Source organism: Phyllostomus hastatus, unplaced genomic scaffold, assembly GCF_019186645.2.
Source record: "Phyllostomus hastatus isolate PE091 unplaced genomic scaffold, TTU_PhHast_1.1 phas_scaffold_129, whole genome shotgun sequence".
Classification (NCBI taxonomy): domain Eukaryota; kingdom Metazoa; phylum Chordata; class Mammalia; order Chiroptera; family Phyllostomidae; genus Phyllostomus; species Phyllostomus hastatus.
Window position 1 is genome coordinate 7,410,181 of NW_025334009.1, and position 20,282 is coordinate 7,430,462.

Sequence of the window (20,282 nt, forward strand, 5' to 3'; positions counted from 1 at the left end):
TGAGGTGGATGACCTGAGTACAGCCCGTCACGCTTGCCCACTGGCTTTGTAGAGGCAGTGGGGTCTCTGCATACCCTCAGTGCTGGGGAGGGTCTGCAGCCTCAGGAATTTGGAAGCAAAGGAGAGCCCTACAGGTCCTTTCACGTCCATATAAGATGTTTTCTAGTTGGCTCTCGACACAGTGGCAATGTACATCTTCACAGTGTTGTCCTCATGCTCAGGGGATACCAGCATTTGGGGGTCTCCCCAAGCCTGACCAAACTGTCGAGTAGGTGAGGGTTGGTCTTCAGCGAAGGCCTCAGTGATGAGGGCAAAGAGCATGACAGGTTATGAGTGTTTATGCCAAAGCAGGAGAAAGATTTAAAGTACAAATAAGACATCACAGGATGAATGGAAAGAATGACAAGAACTGAGGGAGAAAAAGGAGGGAAATAAAAAGTAGGAAAGCCAAAGGGAAGACAGGTGAGGGGTGGGGAAGACTGTGTAAGAAGAAATAGGAAGAGAAAAAAGAGGAAAAGGAAAAAGACCAGAAAAAGGTATGACCTTTGTCCCATTGCTGCCACTTGCAGGCCCAGCCTACAAAGCTCATTTTCAGCATGGAAGTCTTTTCCCAGGTCTGTGCACCTGGAGTTCCCCATAGTCCAGTCTGGTCTCATGAGCCGCAGGTAGCTATAAGCATCTCTGAAGGTGCCCAGCTCGGTGTGCTGCAGCTTGGCTCAGAAACGAGAGCATGGACAAGGAGAGGTGCAAGTAGTGCTGGACTCTGGCCTGTTCCCTGTCCCAAATCAGGTCTAACCCACCAGCCTCTTTGTTGGCTTCTGTGTGATTGCCTTGCCCGCTGCCCCCTCCCCTACCATCCCCCTCCCTCTTAGCTGCCTGCAACCTTCTTCTGTAGCCACATTAGGTGTACCTACTCTGTAGACATGTAAGTAGTGTGAAGTCTACAGTATCTGTATCACTTGCAGACATTTGGTCTCTGCCATTGGAAACAGATGGCATTTCTCTATTTTCTCTCTCTTTTGTTAGATTATGAGGACAAATCTGTGATTGAGGAGTTGGTTCCAAAACAAGAAGTATTAGGAAAAACAGAGCCGCAGAATCACCTTTAGAAAACTTCAGAATGACCCCCAAGCATGCAGGATTGGAGGATTTGAAAATTGGGAAGACACTCTTAAAATTCATCAGAGAAGTCCATCTCCAGGGCCCTGGCTCGGCCTCTTGCTGGGCAGCTCCAGAAAACCAGGAGGTGTCTTCCCCTTGGCGGTCCTCCTGCTAAGAACCTCCCGCTGAACCCGGGGTAAGAGTGCGGGAGGCAGGTGAGACCCAACTCAGTCCTTACTCCACACTGAGTTTCAAATGGACCTGTCTCAAAGCAACTAGGTCAGTCAAAGGGCTCTCCCATGGGAGCATGTACAGTCTTCAGGAGGGGAAGTCTTTGATTTCCCGTTAGACTGCAAATATCCAAACAGCAAAAAAATTAAAGAAAAAGGGCTAACTGTAAACTGGGGAAAGCATCTACAACACATGTGGCAGGTAAAAGAGTAATTTCTTTATTAAGGTTTGTACAAATCAATTCTTAAACGGATTAACAACCCAACAGAAAGACGGCTAAAGAACACAAAAGAGCAATTCACAGAAAACAAGGAAACAGACATGGCTTTTAAGCACGAGGCACGATAACTGGTTTCACTCATAACTGAACGCAAAACATGAGAGCAGTTTTCATTTCTCAGATCAGAAAACAATAGTTTTATAGAGGATTCAGGGAAATGGGCATTTTCATACACATACTCATATGCAGTTTCTATCAAAATACCAAACGCAGTTACCTGTATCAGTTTATCCTGCAAAGTGTGTTACACACACTAGGAGAGTGTGCCAGGGTACTCAGCATGGTAACTGTTTGTAACAGCAAGGGGCAGAAAACCACGTACACGCACCATCGCACCATCCACACAACGGGAGACCACACAGCAGTGAAAACAAAGAATGAGGTAGATCTTACAGGCCAGTACAGAACCATCTTCAAGACAGGTGAAAAGCCAGGTATGGTGACAGTGTGTATCCTAAGCTTTCGTGTGGGGTGGGGGGGGTGTGTGTGTGTGTGTGCACAGAATATTATAAATGTGTCAACTATCTCTAGCAGGATCATCAAGATTTTTTTTTTTACCACAGTTCTCTCTGGGTACCCTGGGCTGGGAGACTTACTCTTCACTGTCTGCTTCTGTACAGCTTTAGATGAGGGGAGGGTCCCGGGGGGGCACTGAGGAGGCCGCCTGGGAGAAGGGCACAGGCCCGGCCTCAGTTCCTCCAGCCCTGACTGAGGCTCCTGGCCCTGCAAATGGGACAAGAGATCCTCGCTCCCGACGGGAGAGTTCACTGAGATGAGAGACCTCCAGCAGTTAGCACGGAGCCCGGCACGCGGGAACCCTCAACTGACAGGGGTGGGTACAACCTTCCTGCTGGCCGGGGTTGCCTCCCCCACTCTCCTCCCAACACCACAGATGTGCTGGCCACTGAGAGTGCACAGGGTGACCTCGAAGAGGCACAAGGACACCCGGGTCCAGGGCCCTTCTGGCCTGGGCCAGGCCCCGTTCGTCACAGGTAACATCTCACCGGGGTGTGGAGGCCCAGATTTCTGGTGTGGGAATTTGTGGATTGTCCCCATGGCCCACTCATTCCATCCATCCCCCCTGACCCCCTACCACTCACTGGGTCAGAATCCCACGGTCCCTCTCGGACTCTGACAAAAGCCGCCTGTGCGGTCTCCAGGATTCCTTTCTCTCGCAGCCCAGCCCCCACACTCCACGAGGACAGCTCACCGCTGTGCACGGGCGATGAGCTTCCCCTTTTATTAACCTGCTTCCCGATCATAAAAGATTCAGGCTCACTGTAAAAAATGCAGGCAATGCAGGAAAGCTTAACCAGAACACCAGGTGCATCATTTCCTTCCAGTCTTTCCTATGCTACAAAAAAGGAACAAGAAAATCCTCTAAGAAATTAAACTGATTACTGGCAAAATGAAAAACTCACTAGAAAGGTAGAGAAATAATCAAGGTGGTCTCATAGGAAATGGCACAAGGAAATGGAAATAACAGAGAAAGTAGCTGAGGATCAATCCAGAAGGTCCAACATTTGATTGACAGGAATTCCAGAAAGAATAAAAAACAGAAAAAAAAATTGGAAAAGAGAAACTGTCACATAAATAACACAAGAAAATTTCCAAGAGTAAGAGTACCTGAGTACTGAGTAAAGTCCACTGAGAACATCAGGAAACTGGGTACACCAAGGATAAAGTGGATACTTTATTACTGTTACTTATCCTCGCCTGAGGACATTTTTTTCATATCTTGTAGAGAGAGAGAAACATCGATGTGAGAGAGAAACACTGATTAGTTGCCTCCCGTACATGCCCCGACCAGGGGTTGAACCTGCGACCTAGGTACGTGCCAGACTGGGAATCAAACCTGCAACCGTTTGGTTCATAGGACAGTCCAACCAGCTCAGCCACACCAGCAAAGGGCAAAGTAGAGACTCTAAAAGCTTCTCAGCATTGGGGTGGGGAACAGATCACAATAACACAAATACTATTTATTGTCAAAGAAACAGGAATCATATTGGAACCACACATCCACAAACTGCTGAGGAAATTTTTCAATCAAGAATTCCAGAGCCAACCAAAGTGCCAAACAAGTGTGACGGCAGTTTTGGATACATAAGCATTCAACAACTTTGCCTTCTATATGCTGTGTCTTGGGGCTGCGCTGCACTAAAGTGAGGGAATTAATGAAGAAAGGGGAAGACAGGAACTCAGGACACAACAGAGCCTGCGCAGCAACAGAGCTGCAGGCAGAAAGCCACCAGGACAGACGAGAACAGGAAGGACAGGGCTCGGGACGCGAAACAGGAGGAAACGGGACTCAAGAGAGTAGCTGGATGGAGAATTTGAAAACACCACCAACAACAAACTGAGGACATGCTACAAGCAACCAGTGCAAGAGGAAAAGGCAACTGGAACATCAGTAAAAACAAAAGGCCGGTCCAAAAAGGAAGTGTAATCGGAGTGAGCTACTCAGGCCTGCAGTGGACAGCATGTACACGGTCACAGTGACATTCCCGCCATCTGTTTTCAGCTTTTAGAACAAATCAATAAACAAAGCATAAAAGAGACTGCCCGCGGTTACAGACCAGAACTGAAGCGCTATCAGACCTGACACTGCCATGGCGGCGGAGGTGGAGAAGGGAAGGAGAGAAAGGGTGGGTGCACCCCCCCATCTTACACAGTGGGGACTGAGATACTGTTTATAGTTGGTACTATAAAAACTAAGTATGTACATATAATAATTTATTTTTCCTGATTATAAAATTCTTGCTCCTTATAGGAAACATGGAAATCACTTTTAAACAACCCCCTGAACACCCACAATTCTACCTCCCACAGGGCCTGGGTTCCGCCGCTCACCACCAGTATGGCCGTGAAAACGCCACTGAACCACCTGACCATTTGCTTATATTTCTTTCAGGTAATTCATCTGTACACTTTTTACTAGTGCATGTAACATTGTGAGGACTGGACTACATACACAGTTTTCAGCCCAGATGGTTTCCACTTTAGAGCATCAAGTAAAACTCTGGGTGCGTATCACATCATGCTCTCCTGGGTTCCTAAGCACACTTCTCGGTACGTATGCCCTTGGCCGTAGGCCCGTCCGAGGCTTCCCAGAGAGGGGGCTCCAAGCGAACCTGAAAAGAAACCTATGCGGGCCAAGCAGGCGGGGGCTGGCTGGAGAGCGGTGGCGAGGGTCAGAAGCGTGCAGGGCGGCGGGAGCAGAGGCGCACACGGAGGAGCAAGCACGAGCCTCCAGGCCACAGTAAAAGGCGCGCAGGGAGCAGAGAGAGGAGGCTGGGAAGACGCTACGAAGAGCTCGGTCGACCGACCGTGCTAACGGAGCCGGACAGTCTCCCACGGAAGACACCGTGCACGGAGAGACTGCTGGGAAGACACTACGAAGAGCTCAGTCGACCGACCGTGCTAATGGAACCGGACGGTCTCCCACGGAAGACACGAGGAGCGGGTTCAGCGGACCTCGTCAGCGCAGGCACTCTGGGTCTAGGGCCGCGTCGCGTCTGCTGCAAGGACAGTGCACGACAAACCTTTCCACGAGGACCTACGTATGATCCGCAGGCAGCCAGAACGCCTCCTGGGTTTCCAGCCCGGGCACTGAACAATGCCACGATTTGCTGAGGGAGGGGATTCAGAAGCAAGCTTCGCAGTCTCACCTCGGTTTTGAAAACGTCACTGGTGATGAATGCAGCACATCCCCAGGCGAGCCTCTGGGCCTTGAGGATGCAGGATTTGGGCTCCAGGAGCCAGTACGTCCCTAAAACGAGCACGGCACTGAAGGTGCCACTGCATTTCTCCAGGAGAGGATCCACAACCTCCATCAGAGTCTCAGAGCGGCTGTGACCCAGAAAGGTCAGGCTCACTGGATGGAGCAGTGAGTGGAGAAGCGACAGAAGGGGGAGGACGACTGTCCGCACGGGGAAGAGACCGGATGCAGAGCGCGGAAGCTCGGCGGTGCCCAGTCACGCCTGTTCCCCAGCCTAGAGGGACTCACGGCCAACTGTGCCGGAGCACGTGCGCATGGAGGAAGTCTCTCCCTCCGCGTGCTCCCAAAGCACACGTCCGACGTGTTACCACCTTCCCACCACAGGCTCCACGTTAATGCACATCTGTCGGTCTCCCTCTAGAGCGGGGACAAGCTTCCTTGCTCAACCCTTGATGCCTGTCGCTAGGGCTGGCTCTTTGTCTGACAGCTCTTGGTGGCTTCGGATAACGAGGCCTCAGAGCTCCCACCCACTTCTGGCGAGACCTGCCGAAGGGAGTCCCTGCCGAAGGGAGACGAGTCCCACCTGAGCAGACTCTGACAACGAGGGACAGCCCCTCCTCCCCAATTAGAAAGTGTACAGACCACACTTCTTGTAGTCAGTCGTAGGTCGGCCTCTTGTGCTCTCCCATGCAAATGAGCTCCTTGGCCGAGCGCACCCATTCCTGCCGCCCGTGATCATGCACTAAGGTTCACAAGGGGTCACCGGCGAGGTCCCCACCAGCCCACAAGAAGAGTGTGGCAGCCACCCCTCCAGTGGCTCGCTTGTGGCCACCCATGACTGCCACCAGCGCCGCCTGGGCCCCCACTTCCAGACACGGCTCGGGCAGAGGTGCCAAGTACCCTGGGGAAGCCTCCCCCCACTACCCTGGTCCCTCCAAGGCTGACCCGGGTCACTAGTGGGACAGCTGCTTTCTCAGGAAGTCCACCCTCCCATCCATGGCCACAGCGCTGAATTCCCACAACACCTGCAGTCTCCCCAGGCCTCCGGCAGCACCGTCACCTGTGACCTGGCTCAGGAAGCCACAAGGAAGCTGCCTGGTGGCCAGCCAGGCAAAGTCAACACTGGGCCCCTATCCTGGGTGGCCGCCACCAGACTTCCAGAGGCACTAGGCTCTTTGGAGCCCCTCCCCAACCCCTCCTTTCCTACCCTCTTCCCCTCCCCACCCATCCCATAGACTAGGCAGGCTGCACAAGCAAGGAAACCAGGACTCAAATCAACAGTCTGGAACAAAAGGAAGGAATAAACATTCAACCAGAACAGAATGAAGAAACAAGAACTCAAAAAAATAAGGAGAGTCTGGAACAACCTCAGACATACCAACATCCAAATCACAGGGGTGCCAGAAGGAGAAGAGGAAGAGCAAAACATTGAAAACTTATTTGAAAAAATAATGAAAGAAAACTTCCCCAATTTGGTGAAGGAAATAGATACGTAAGTCCAGGAAGCTCAGAGAGTTCCAAACAAGTTGGGCCCCAAGAGGGACACACCAAGACTCATCATAATTAAAATGCCAAACTTTAAGGATAAAGAGAGAATCTTAGAAGCAGGAAGAGAAAAGGAGACAGTTACCTATAAAGGAGTCCCCATAAGACTATCAACTGATTTCTCAAAAGAAACTTTGCAGGCAAGAAGGGGCTGGCAAGAAGCATTCAAAGTCATGAAAAGCAAAAACCTATATCCAAGATTACTGTATCCAGCAAGGCTGTTATTTAGAATAGAAAGGCAGATAAAGTGCTTCCCAGGTAAGGTCAAGTTAAAGGAGTTCATCATCATCATCACCAAGCCCTTATACGAAATGTTAAAGGGACTTAGCTAAGAAAAATATCAAAACTATGAACAGTGAAATGACAACAAACACAACTGTCAACAACTGAACCTAAAAAAAACTCCAAAAGAACAAAAACAAACTAAGTGAACTAGAACAGGAACAGAATCATCGAAATTGAGATGACACAGAGGGTTATCAGTTGGGAGGGGGCGGGGGAAGAAAGGGGGAAAAGGGTACAGAGAATAAGCAGCATAATTGGCAGACACAAAACAGACAGGGGGAGGTTAACAGTAGTACAGGAAATGGAGAAGCCAAAGAACTTGTATGTACAAGCCATGGACATGAACTAAGGGGAGGATTGCTGGAAGGAATGGGGGTACTAAGCAGAGGGGGACAAAAGAGAAAAGAAAGGGACAACTGTAATAGCATAATCCACAAAATACACTTAGGAAGAGGAAAAAATGTAAGAGCCCTAGGTGACATGCAGTCAAGGCTGAAAACCGCTGCTTTACCGCAGGGCCGGGTCACGGATCCCCAAACCAGCGTAATGGCACAGTCCCCCCGTGGCTCTTCTGAACCACCTGTGAATGGAACTCTTCTGCCAGTAAACTACAATCGTGCATGACTAGCATGAGGATGAATACACAATGTACAGCTGAACACAGTTGACCTAACGCTCACACGTCCAGGTGACAGCTTCCAGGAAAGTATAGCATCAGGCTCTTGGTAGGTCAGTCCCTGATGCGTCCTGAACTTCACACCTGCTCTCCCTTTTTTGAGCTCCCTGATCATGCTGGGGTGGGGGGACTCTTAACTTGTTCCTATCTCAGCAGACACGTGGTGTTCTCTCTCCACTCCCAGAGGGGGAGACGCAAACAGTCACTGCCAGGGTTAGTGACAACTTGGGCATTTTTGATTCTTACTATTCAATTCTGATTTCTCATGTTTGTGTCCGTTTGATTCAGGGTGATGTGGGGAAAAGAATTTGCACGTGCTTTGATGAAAGACTGTGGCTGAAGGTGAAAAGGAGGAAATCAGCAAGCTTTCTTGTGCATGCCTTCTGCATGTGAAAGTGCTCTGTAAGTTACCAAACACCATGGCGACTAACACTCGGTCTTGCGGAAACGAGACAGTCAGAGCACGGGCCTTCTGCACGTGGAGTTGCCCCAAACTGCTGACCACCAGGTGCGGCATTCACGATAAATGCTCTTGCATGCTAAAAGGTGGTGGTGGACAGACCCAGAGGTCAAGAGACTTACATTCCAGTCTTAGATTTGCTGTCTGCCGGTCACACTGCTTAAGGCACACCCCAAAATCTGTCACCTCAGCTTCCTGACCTAAAAATGAGACCACACACCCTTTCTTGTCTTTCCGCAGGTCTGGGTGGGGATTACAGGTGGGCATTGCAGGTGGCTGGATGAGCATCGGGGCAGAACAAACAGAATCTGGGCGTGGGTGTGGATTTGAATACAGGCTGTCACTTGTCGCGTGGCCTTGCTTTAAATGACCGCTCCCAGGCGAATGGGGTGAACGCCTCGCTCAGTGCTGCAAGGACTAAGGGAATGACCTCCATGAAGCATGAGATAAGTGCTGGGTGTCTGATGCTATTCGTGAAGGTGCACCAGCGAAGTCAAGTTCCATATAAATACAAGGCAATGTTACGTAGCTCTACCTACTGCATAGTTTCATAAATAATTCCCCAAGAGTAAAGGCTCAGTGGCAACAGGTATCTTACCTTAGACAGTTTCTTCATCCTTCTAAAAATTTTCATATTCCAATACCTCTGAACTTCTCAAAAACAAACAAAGACCTTACAAACCCCACCCCGACCCCTCCCTCTCCTTTCACTTCCTTCCTCGATCCCCTCGGAGTTAGGAGGACCCCATTCTCCCTCTTGAAGCCGTCCAGAAAGTGGGGTGTCGTCTAGACTGCGGAGAAAACACGACCGCCTCCAGGCCAGCTTCTCCGGAGACTCCTCTCCCTGGGAAAGGGCCGAGGGGAGTGTCTCACCAGACGGAACACAGGAGGAGCGGGGGTCGTGGGGAGACGTGCGAAGTGGCCCCAGCGTGCTGCCTCCATCCAGCCTCAGGTGCTCGGCCACGCAGACTGGGGGACAGTCCGGAGAGACTCACCAGGGGTCCCCACAGCTCCACCACCTCAGGGTTCATGAGGTACAGATGACGAGGGCAACAGCGGTTTTCTCACTTCTGTCCATTTTAGGAGCAGCAGACAGTAAACAGGCTTGTGAAAATGCTTTGATTACCAAGGGAACGGAAAGCTTATAAATATTCATAGGTGAGCTGTTGCTGGGTTGCTACCCCAGTGAAATTACCAGTTTAAAAAAAACAAAAGTTAGCTTAAAATTACCTTTCCCCAAATGGGACCTTTATCACCTAGCTTCACAGGACCCATTTCTGAGAAAGCCACATTCTCTTGCAGGCGACACGACCGCCAAAGGGACAGTTAACAACAAAGGCCTTGCCTGTGGGAGCTTTGTTTCCATTTTCCGAACACCTGCCTCTGAAATGCTTGTGTTCTGTGCTGCACTCCTGACAGACGTCATGTTCAAGGACAGAGCAGGCCTCACTGGCACACGGGAGGAAGGAAACCGCAGAGGTGGCCGCGCCCCTGACCCGTCACTCGGCCAGGTGGGTCCTGTGGTGCCGCATGAGGTGCGAGTTGGAGATGAAGGCCGCGCCGCACTTCTCACACTCGTAGGGCTTCTCCCCGGTGTGCGTCCGCTGGTGCACGGTGAGGCTCGACCTCTGCCGGAAGGCCTTGCCGCACTCGCTGCACGTGTACGGCTTCTCCCCGTTATGGATCCTCTGATGAATGAGCAGGTACGAGCTGCAGGTGAAGGCCTTCCCACACTCGTTACACACGTAGGGAAGATCTCCGCTGTGAATCCTCTGGTGCACGATAAGGCAAGAGAGCTGGCTGAAGGCTTTTCCACACTCGCTGCAGTCGTACGGCTTCTCCGCAGTGTGGATTCTCTGGTGCACGATCAGGTGCGAGAAACAACTGAAGGCCTTCCCACACTCTTTACACTCATATGGCTTCTCACCGGTATGGCTTCGCTGATGCACAATAAGATTGGCGCTCTGGGTGAAGGCTTTGCCGCAGTCGCCGCAGGCGAAGGGCTTCTCCCCGGTGTGGATCCTCTGGTGGACGATGAGGTTGGAGCTCCGAGTAAATGTCTTCCCACACTCGTTACATTCGTAGCACTTTTCCGTGATGTGGACCTTCTGGTGCCGGGCGAGCTGGGAGCTGTAACTGAAGGCTTTCTCACACTCGCTGCACTTGAAGGTCTTCTCCAAGGAGTGGATCTTCTGGTGCACCGTCAGGTTGGAGCTCTGCGTGAAGGCTTTCCCACACTTGGCGCACACGTAGGGCTTCTGCCCGGTGTGGATTCGCTGGTGCACGACGAGGTTGGCGCTCTGAATGAAGGCCTTCCCACACTCGTGACACTCGAAGGGCTTCTCCCCAGTGTGGATGCGCTGGTGCACCACCAGGTTGGCGCTCTGGCTAAAGCCCTTCCCACACACGCTGCAGGTGAAGGGTTTCTGCCCCGGCTGGCTTCTCTGGTTCCGAACGGGGCCAGAACCGAGGCGGCATCTCTCCCCGGGTTTCTGACGTTCCTGCTCTTCCTCCTCTTTGAAGCTTTCGGGAACGAGACAGTCCTTCACGGCCACGTGTCTCAAGTCCTTCTTCTCCCTCTTTATCCTCTGCCTCTTCAGTGTGGCCCCTCTCTCACACCTTCCTTCTAACTCCGGACCCTGAGAGGCAGCTTTCTGGAGTCTTCCTGGTATCAGGAAGGGCTTTTCTGCTTCATCACACATTTCAGTTTTTGGAACCAGTAACTGTGGGTGCTTGGTCTCAGCTCCTGAAATAACAAAATACACGTCAGCTTTTGCTGACCTGGAGAAAGAACAGGATCGTAACGTCACGACGGTCAGGAAGTGTGCGACTTCGGAGTCTGTGAAAGGGCCCATCGAAGGAAAGAATCCCCTCACACGTCGCCCCTCCTCCGCAGGTTCTTCTGCCAGGTCAGTGACCTCCCACGCCCAGAGCGGAACCCCGATTCTCAGCCTACCTGGCACTTCCCTTAACCTCCATCAGGCACTTAACACGCCACCTGGCGCCAGGGTGGCCGCCCCCAGACAGGTCTCCTCCCGCGGTCTGAGGCCCGAGCACACCAGGGGACCTGCCCGGAAGGGCACCAGCGTGTGCCCAGGCTCGCCTCCCCACCTCAGCCTCCGGGTGCGGATCCGCTCACAACCCACCGGCTCACTGGGGAGACTCCCTGCACGCGAGGGGAGATCGAGGCAACCTAGGTGCTGTGCATGAGGACGCTGATCTCAAAGAGAAGGTAAGCAGGGACAGAAAGGGCCACGCTGGTCACCAAGACGACTACAGTGGCCAAGAGCCCCCGAAACACCGAGAGGCTATACAGCAGCGCAGGATAAGAACGTGAGTCCCGGAGCCAGACTGCGTGGTTTCAAATCCCCGCTCTGCCACATACCGATCGCATGACTTGGGGCTGGTAACTTCTCTGTGCCTCAGTTTCCTTACCTCTGAAATGCACACAATAACATATCTACCTCATCAGACCACGGGAGGAGGAACTGGGCTTCTCTACGTCCACTGCCGAGAGGAGCCACGGAGCACGGGAAGCGGCTCTGTGTCTGCAGGGACTTTCGGCCTGACCAGCGGCGCCGTGGTTGGGAGCCAGGAGGAAAGGTGAACCTTGGGGATGGCACTTCCTGTGGTGACAGGTGGCAACACTAGAGGGACTAAAGGACAACGGAGCCCTAGTGTTGAGGAAACAGCCTGGCTTTGTGGCAGAGAAAGCTGCCCTTCTGAGTTAAGTGTGAGACATGGTGTAGCCTGCTCCACCGTACCAAACAATATCATGAGAACAGCAAAACTTATTTTAAATTTTTAAAAAGGATTTTACTTATTTATTTTTAGCAAGAGGGGGAGGGAGGGAGAAAGAGAGGGAGAGAAACATCAATGTGTGGTTGCCTCTCACCCACCCCCGGCTGGGAACCTGGCCCACAACCCAGGCATGCGCCCTGACTGGGAATCGAACCAGCGACCCTTTTGGTTCGCAGGCAGGCACTCAATCCACTGAGCCACACCAACCAGGGCTGAAACTTCTTGAAGTTTTAGAACTCTGACTAGTCTCTGGTTGCTCTACACTGCAACAGAACCCTGACGGTGTCAACATGGGGTCCCGCAGCCAGTGACATCACAGCTCTGCCTGTCTCCTCTCCAGCCCACTGCCCTTGACCGTGCAACAAGCACCCACGCAGCCAGGGCCACACTCCACCAGAGCTGGTGGAGCAAACCCTTATTAAGTGTCTGGGAATTAAATAGAGCTCAGGAACCCCACTCAAACAATGAGGAGAGTGGGATGAGGGTCAGCGGGGCGGGGAGCCAGGCCTTCCCACTGCAGTCAGCTCGGAAGAGAGCGGCTGCATCACACAGCAACTGCCGGAGGGATCCGGCACCCACGGGATGCCCTACAGGCTCAGGCCAGGGGGACTCTCTGACCAGAGGTGCGTGGCTGCGACAGAGCAATACAGGGGGCCGGATGATGGCCCGTTTGGCTGCCTGGTTAGGACTGCGGTGACGTGAAATTCCGTCACGATCATTCAGTAAGAAGGGTGGGGTCACAGAAAGGAGAGGCCTGAGCATGAGATGCAGCAGAGCCTGAACGTGACAATAAAAAAATCTGAAATGTTCACCTTTTTCTGGTTTTGTCTACTCCGACTGTTCTCTCTCTCTCTCTTTTTTCAAAGCTGCTCCATTTTCCTTCCTGTTGTTTAAATGTTCTTGTATCTTCTTACTTTCTCTGTCTACTTCTTTTCCCTGCTGCCTCTCTTACTGCTCTCCTCTCCTGGTGTTTATTTTTTAAAAATTTTAAGTGAACCATTCCGACTCTTCCCTTGTATAGTTTCATGTCTCTTCCACTTTTCTTCTGCTCATTACACTCTTCCCGTTTCCATGCTCTACTATTCTTCATCACCTACGCCGCCACACCTTGCTGTTCTCCCTTCTACCGCTCCTCCCCTACCCTTCCCACCCCCTTCTCTCCTCCGGCTCCGGCTCCTCACCACTAACACGAGGGGGGCCCACGCCCCGCCAAGCAGGTTCCCCGACAGAACAAGCCCAGGAACCCGTCACTCATCACCTCACTCGCTCCCCTGACCGCACCCCCACCTTCCTCACTATGAGACTCAGGCAGATACGAAAGAGGAAGACGGGTGGGAACTACTGAACCAATCAGACCCATAATAGAGGCGTTGTTTGTATCTGCATAACGCTGTGCGCTAAAATTCTTACAGAACCAGGAACAAGGGCAGCTCACGAGGCCGTGCTGTAGCTGCCCGTTTTTCCGCTCCATCGCGCAGACAGGCGAGGGGCCGGGGCCCATCCTGCGTGCTCAAGCTCAAACCAAAATCAAAAGAAAACTATTTTTCTTTCACTTTTTAATTAGCTGCTGACTATATCCTGACATATGAAGGGTAATTTGATATACTAAATTTGTAAGTCCAGTTCATTAGATTTACTAAAGATTTGTTTATCAAGATTTATAAAATTTATAAGTCTGCCTGTTTAGGTGTTGGAAATGTTCTAAAGAACTAAAAATATCAAATTTACAATTTAATATATTTTTTATTTGAGAAAATAAAAATAGACTGTTATGTAGGTGGAATTAAATGACCAGAAGTTTAAACTTGAAGGTTACCTAACCATGAGTTAAAGAAAAACTACAAGTGTTCTCATGTTTATAAAAATACTTCTAGATGTATAAATTAAGTAAAAATAAGGAATACTTAAAAACTTCAAAACTTGATTTTAAATGTATCAACTTTAATAAATTCAATATTGTATAGGAAACCGTAGATAAACTCCCTCAGACTTCAGAAACCCAGAAGCACGTCAAAACTCCAAAGCACGTGCATGCGCATCACACGACTTCACATCAAGATGAAACTTCTTCGCTTGTGCGGGGGCTGAAAACAGGCAGGCCTGTCTTGTCCCTGCTCGGTCCCCAGCACAACCGCCCTGCCAGGCGCACAGGAAGCCGGCCCCGACAAACCCTGCATCTACTGAATGAAGGCAGCCCCACCTCCCAGAACAGGGAGTGGGGGTCCGGAGAAGCAGTGGACTGGCTCAAGGTCACGCCGTTATCAGAGGTGGAGGAGCCACCACCCGCAGGTGTCTCTCACTTCTCAGAGCTCAGTGTCCCCACCATCACCTGCTGCTGGGGAAGTCAGTCTTGGCTGGGAACAGTCCTGAAGGAGGAGGCAGAAAAGGAACACGGAGGCCATCCCTGGTGGGTGAGTGCAGTGGAGAGTAAGTGGTACATGGGCATGCACCACTGGGAACGGAACAGAGAGCAGAAAGTGGGGAACAGAATCTACGGAGAGTCTGAGCAGTAAGTAAAAAGGGGACGAGAAGGTGGAGATCCTCACCGTCCTCACAACACTGGTTTCGGGAAGTGACTTGGTTCGCAAACGCCCAAGCACCCGGCTAGGGAGGGGAGTGGGTTCCACAGACGCAGGCTCTGCCCTGTGCCAGGCAGACGCACGACACGAGTGCCAGAGGGGCCTCAGCAGGAACTCGGGTGGGGGTGGGGGGCTGCCTCATCAATGCAGGACTCACGGCGACCACTTCTCACCCACAGTTACCAGTCACTCCGCCAGCAAGCTCCTGCCACTGCTAGACACACAGAACATACCTCCCTTTCCTGAGTCCCGGCTTAGAGAACCAGGGGATACGCCACCGAACCCTCCATGAAGAGGGTTTTGAACACCATCACAGCTGACACAACTGCTCAAAACCTTCTAGAATCTGCACAGAGATCTAGGAAAACAGAACACCCGCCAGGGCATTTTCTCAAAATCACCACAAAAGTTGAGCCCTGCTACCTTAGGTAGCTTTTCTTGCAGGCACACCAACCTACACTAAACACAGAGTACATGAAGAGGACATGTACCTCCACGGGTGAATAGATATGAAACCTGCTGAACAATAAATGCGAGGAAAAGGTGAATCTGAAGTTCACCTGTGTTTGTCTGGGGTCCTGCCTGTATGCAAAAATAAGCCATTTCCTGTAAAAAATGCACAGGCATTTTCTAGCATTCTGAATCAGGGGGCTGCACTTACCCAGAGAGGCCACGTTCCCATGAGTCTCCAGTGCCTCGCTCCTGGCCAGATTCCCTAGTAACGAGTGGCTGCCAAGGGCTGCGGCGGCAGGCGCCTCCGGCGTTGCCTTCAGGACTACCGCCATGTCCCAGAACATGTTCTGACCCTAGAGACAGGCAGGCACAGGTGCGTGTATGAGAGGACGGCGGCGGGGCGGGTGGCAGTCAGGTACGACGACAGCTTTTGAGGATGAGAATGTTTAAGTACCTGTTCCTGAAAACCATAAAACAAACAACATCCCTCCCAAAGATACTTTTTTTTTTTTTTTTTTTTTAAGAAAAAGGAAGCCAGAGTCTTTCCTAATCCCCAAGACAAATCAGGCAGAAAAGCAAGCCTGCCAGCTTCTCCCCTATCGGTCTGATCCGCTGCACTGCTCTCTCTCGCATCCAAACCTCACCTGCCAGTGAACGCAGGGTGAGAGAGCACATGGAGACAGTGTGCAGAGTAGAATTTTCTAAGACCTAAAGATCAAAGATGATCACGTTATTACAGGGAACCTCACCTGGCTAGTAACACCAAGGGGGGTGTTTGGAAACATAAGGACCACAGCAAGGTGTACAGCCTCACCACTCCAAGTGTGGTCCGCAGTTCGAGAGAACTGCCATCACCTGTGGGCTTGTGGGCAATGCAGACTCTCAGGCCACACCCAGGCCTTCTGAATCAGAACCTGCACTTTAACAAGACCCTCCTGCAGGGGGTTCCTAAGCATACTGAAGTTTGAGAAACGCAGGTTAGAGTTCGCAAATCCTGACTACAATCACCTGAGCAGTTTTTAAAACGATAAAAGTCTGAGTTTCCTCGCGCAGAGATGCTGATTTAAATGGAATGAGGTATGGCATGGACATCACAGTTTTTAAAAATCTCCCCGGGTAACCCTGGGCAGCAAAGTCTGAGAACCCCCGGTTTATAAAGCACTGAATGTCACACCAGTCAGAAGAGAACGTTCCTATCATATTCCAAAGGACTGAGGGCCAGGGCCCTAGCTAGAAACAAGGCCCCAGGTGTGCAGGCGGAGGGACAGCGTCCCCTCTGAAACCACCTGAGGTCTCCGGTTCCCCCCTCCCTCACTCCTTCCAGGCCCCTGTTTACCTCTTCCTCCTGCTCTGCCGCAGCAAGGCCTCTCCGAGGGTCCTCGCCGGGGGGCCAGACTTGCATGTTCTCAGAGAGCACCTGTGGGCCAGATGCCTGGCCTAGGAAGTCTTCCTCCTCTTCCTCCTCCTTTTTCACCGTCACTGGGCCCCAGGGGGCCAGGGCCATGGCCTCTCTCAGAGAGAGATCGGCAGTCACCTTCTCTGCTCGGCGGTGGGAGAAGTCCTGGCGCTGGGGGCAGCCCAGCAGAGGTCAAGCCCCATCTAATCTTCCCATTTCCGGAGTTTCTTCTCAAGCTCCTTCCCGGGGCCAGGGTGAGTGCTGCCTACCGAGAAATCAGAAAACACCGTTAGCACCGAGCAGAGGTCTGCCTGGCGGCCACCAGGCCCACCGGCCGATCTCAGCGGTGCCTGGACAGAGTGGCCCCTGCAGCCTATATGATGTCTATTGACTTTTCCCGTTATAAAATTAATACATTTTTATTATAAAAACTTGAAAAACACAGAAAATTGTTAAAAGAAAAAATCAACTCTGGTCCACCTCCAAAGAGATAACCACTGTGTATCGTAGAATACATTTCTTTTTTTTAAGGAAAACTTCCAACCATGCTGAATATTATGACAATTTCAACTTTTTGTTTTTAACTGTGGGATTCTTGTTTTCACAATTATCATCATGTCTGTCTGTTTATTTGTTTTTCAGAAGGGACATTACACCCTGGCTGGGGAGGCTCAGTTAGTTGTTAGAGCATCATCCTGGACACTAAGAAGCTGGGGGTTCGATCCCCAGTCAGGGCACTTATGGGAAGAAACCAGTCAAGGTTTCTGTCTCACACTGATGTTTCTTTCATCCCTTTCTTTTCTAAAATTAATAAACATATTTTTAAAAAAATTCTTAAATAAACCTGGCTGGCATAGCTCAGTGGATTGAGCACGGGCTGCAAACCAAAGTGTCGCAGGTTCGATTCCCAGTCAGGGCACATGCCTGGGTTGCAGGCCATGACCCCCAGCAACCACACATTCATGTTTCTCTCTCTCTCTCTTTATCTCCCTCCCTTCCCTCTCTAAAAATAAATAAATTATATCTTTAAAAAATTCTTAAATAAGAAGGGAGATTACGACCCAAAGATTTTAGTACCAAAGGGAAATAATAAGAATGAACAAAAGAATCTCAAGCAAAAGACTGGGAGCCTGGATGCCAACATGTCAGGGGTGGTTACCACTGGGCGATGTGACTATAGGTAGTTTCGAGGTTCTTTCTGCTGGATTTTTACCTTTTCCATTTACCTTTACCTTGTCCTGTGAGACTAAATATTACTCTTAAAATAAAAAAGATTTTTCATGTTGCCAGTCTTCACACTTATCATTTTCAGTAGCCTATGGTGTTAATTACAATTCTCACTGAACAAGGATCAAGTAACACAGAAATATACATAATTAAATATATGCCCTACACAACACCACCACCACACACACACAGAATAGTTACCAGTTTAGTCTTTTCCCTGCATTGCCACACATGTATGTACACCTTCACAGGTTTATTTTTCCACAGCATGTTATATCACACATGTATAACCTTCAGCAATCTGCACTGCTTGTTTCTGAACTCCACTTCCCCAGTTCACAACAGTCTAGTCGTCTCAGGTAGATGCTTCAGTGTAAGTGCATTTGGAGCGCTCACATTCTGGCACAGCACTCTCAACTACGGCTATAATTTACCTAACCATCTGTTACTTATGAGCTACTGCTTTAGTGAAAGGAGTTTTGATTCTTTCCAGTTATGTTCTTAATAATTAATGCTATTTTTTTTCTGTGAAAACAGAACAAGAGGGATTATTGGTTGAAGGATTTCATGGTTGACTTGTATTGCCAAATTGCTTTCTAAATGACCACACCAAATCACATCGCCACCAACTTGACAGTAGTCAAAAAAATTATGGGGAGAAAATTATTTTAATATGAGAAGAATGAGAAATGTCTATTTCCCTCTACATGCTTTATGGGGGGGGGGGGCAGGAATTTCGGCCCGGGACCAGTGGTAGTTCAGCTGGTCAGAGGATCATCCTAATTGTCAAGGTTGTGGGTTCGATCCCCCATCAGGGCACATGCAAGGATCCACCCATGAATGCATAAATAAGTGGAACAACAAATAGTGTGTCTTTCTCTCCCTTCCCCTCTTTCTCTAAAAATCAACCAAAATTTTTTTTTAAATGCTAAATTTTACTAACTCCCCTTTACTGCTATTGAAGTGTTCGTATGCTTTTTTACAAGATGTTAACTTACTGGATACAGTACATTTCTTGAGTAATACAATACTTCTGATTCCTGCAACAAATCTTCATTCTGCAAGATTCTTCTGTCCTTGACTAGCTAAATTCTACCAGGTAGGAAGACCCTTTTAACACTCGTTTCGCCTGTGAACGCGCAAGCCTGGCTAAAGTAACATCATCAGACTGCTGGTCCCACTTAAATCGGCCTTCAGACCTAGATGGCACAGAGTCCCCCAGCAAGAACTTCCCCTCCACTGTCCTTTCCCTTCTCCAAACGTGGCAGCCCACCTCCTCCACCAGGCCTCGCGCAGCCCCGTTCCCAGGGTAAGCCTGCCTCCTGGGAGGTTGGTGTCCAACATGCCCCAAGCCATGCCCTCCGCAGGCGGCAGCCGGGCTTCGCTGCGGGCTTCCGGAGTAGTGGGTCGCGGAGCCACCCTCGGACAGAGCTGATGACCCGGAGGGAGGACGCGGCGGCCCACTGCAGGGATGGCTGGTCCCGCGCCCGCGAGTTCGCGCCCACCCCCGCCAACCCCGCTCACCGTGAGCCACGGAGAGACCCGGCCAGAGCTCACGAGTTTGGGGGAAGCCGGACAGCGGACCGGGACCTCAGCGCCTAGCGGCGCGAGAACAATGACCGGACAGGAAGTGCCTCGGGAAGGGCTTCCGGCTCTCCTAGTCGCCAGGCCGGCCTCTCTAGGAACCGCGGAGGTACTTCCCTCTCGATGGGTGTCCACTATCGCTCCCGGTCAGGGCTGGGAGCCAGAGCGCACAGCAGGGGAGTGCAAGTCCACTGTGGCCCTGGGCCTCAGGGAGGGCGGCATCCCCAGGCTGGGCAGGGGCAGTCAGGCGAGGCGAGTACCCAGGAGCCCGCGCCTACAAAGCATTCATCTGCAAAAAGCCCTGATGACTTTGCTCCAAATGTTTTATTTTGAAAATACCAAACGGCACAGAAAAATTAGAAGAAAGGTACAACGAATACCTGTATCCTCCATCTGGACTCAACAACCATCACTTTCTCTCGTTCCCCTTGTACTCTATAGATACTGAAAAACATTTTTTTGAAAGTTGTAAACATCAAAACACTTCGTTCCAAATATTTCAATATTCATCCCTTAATAATAGTCTCCAAACACCATCATTACAGGTTAACAAAATTAACAATAATCCCCTAATATCCAGCTGTATTTAAATTTTCCCAATTGTCCTAAAATATATATTTCATAATCTTGTTTTTCCAAATCAGTTTCACAGACTGCATCTGATTCTCTCTTCAGTCTGTTTTTAATGTTTATTTTGAAATTGTAGGTTCATAGAAGTTGCAAAGATAATACCCTTCACCTAATTTCTTCCAGCAGATCTCTCTCATAATTATTTAAAAAAAAAAAACAGAAAACCAACATTGGTACAATGTGTGTGTGTATACTTGTCATCTTGTCACATGTATAGATTTGTGTAACCACCACCACCAACACACACAACTGCTCCAATACCACAGATCCCCCCCCCCCCCCGCCCCGGTGCTGCTGCTCCCTCCCACCATCCCTA

At 50.5% G+C, this 20,282-nt stretch overlaps 1 protein-coding gene across 3 annotated transcripts; it reads right to left on the bottom strand.

The window, feature by feature from the left end:
- Positions 1-7,516: 7,516 nt before the first annotated feature.
- ZNF35 (zinc finger protein 35) lies at positions 7,517-19,370 on the bottom strand. Of its 3 annotated transcripts, none has more exons than XM_045857328.1 (4): positions 19,277-19,370; positions 16,466-16,790; positions 15,338-15,482; positions 7,517-11,042 (listed from the first exon to the last, which is right to left on the bottom strand). In XM_045857328.1, the coding sequence occupies exons 2-4, from the start codon at positions 16,631-16,633 to the stop codon at positions 9,796-9,798; spliced, it is 1,560 nt and encodes a 519-aa protein (XP_045713284.1). In that variant the 5' UTR covers positions 16,634-16,790; positions 19,277-19,370; the 3' UTR covers positions 7,517-9,795. The 3 variants fall into 3 exon arrangements, with proteins under 3 accessions (XP_045713284.1, XP_045713283.1, XP_045713285.1); XM_045857327.1 differs by having other exon boundaries at positions 16,466-16,786; positions 19,277-19,360; XM_045857329.1 differs by lacking the exon at positions 19,277-19,370 and having other exon boundaries at positions 15,338-15,556; positions 16,466-16,600.
- Between the last annotated feature and the right edge of the window lie 912 nt (positions 19,371-20,282).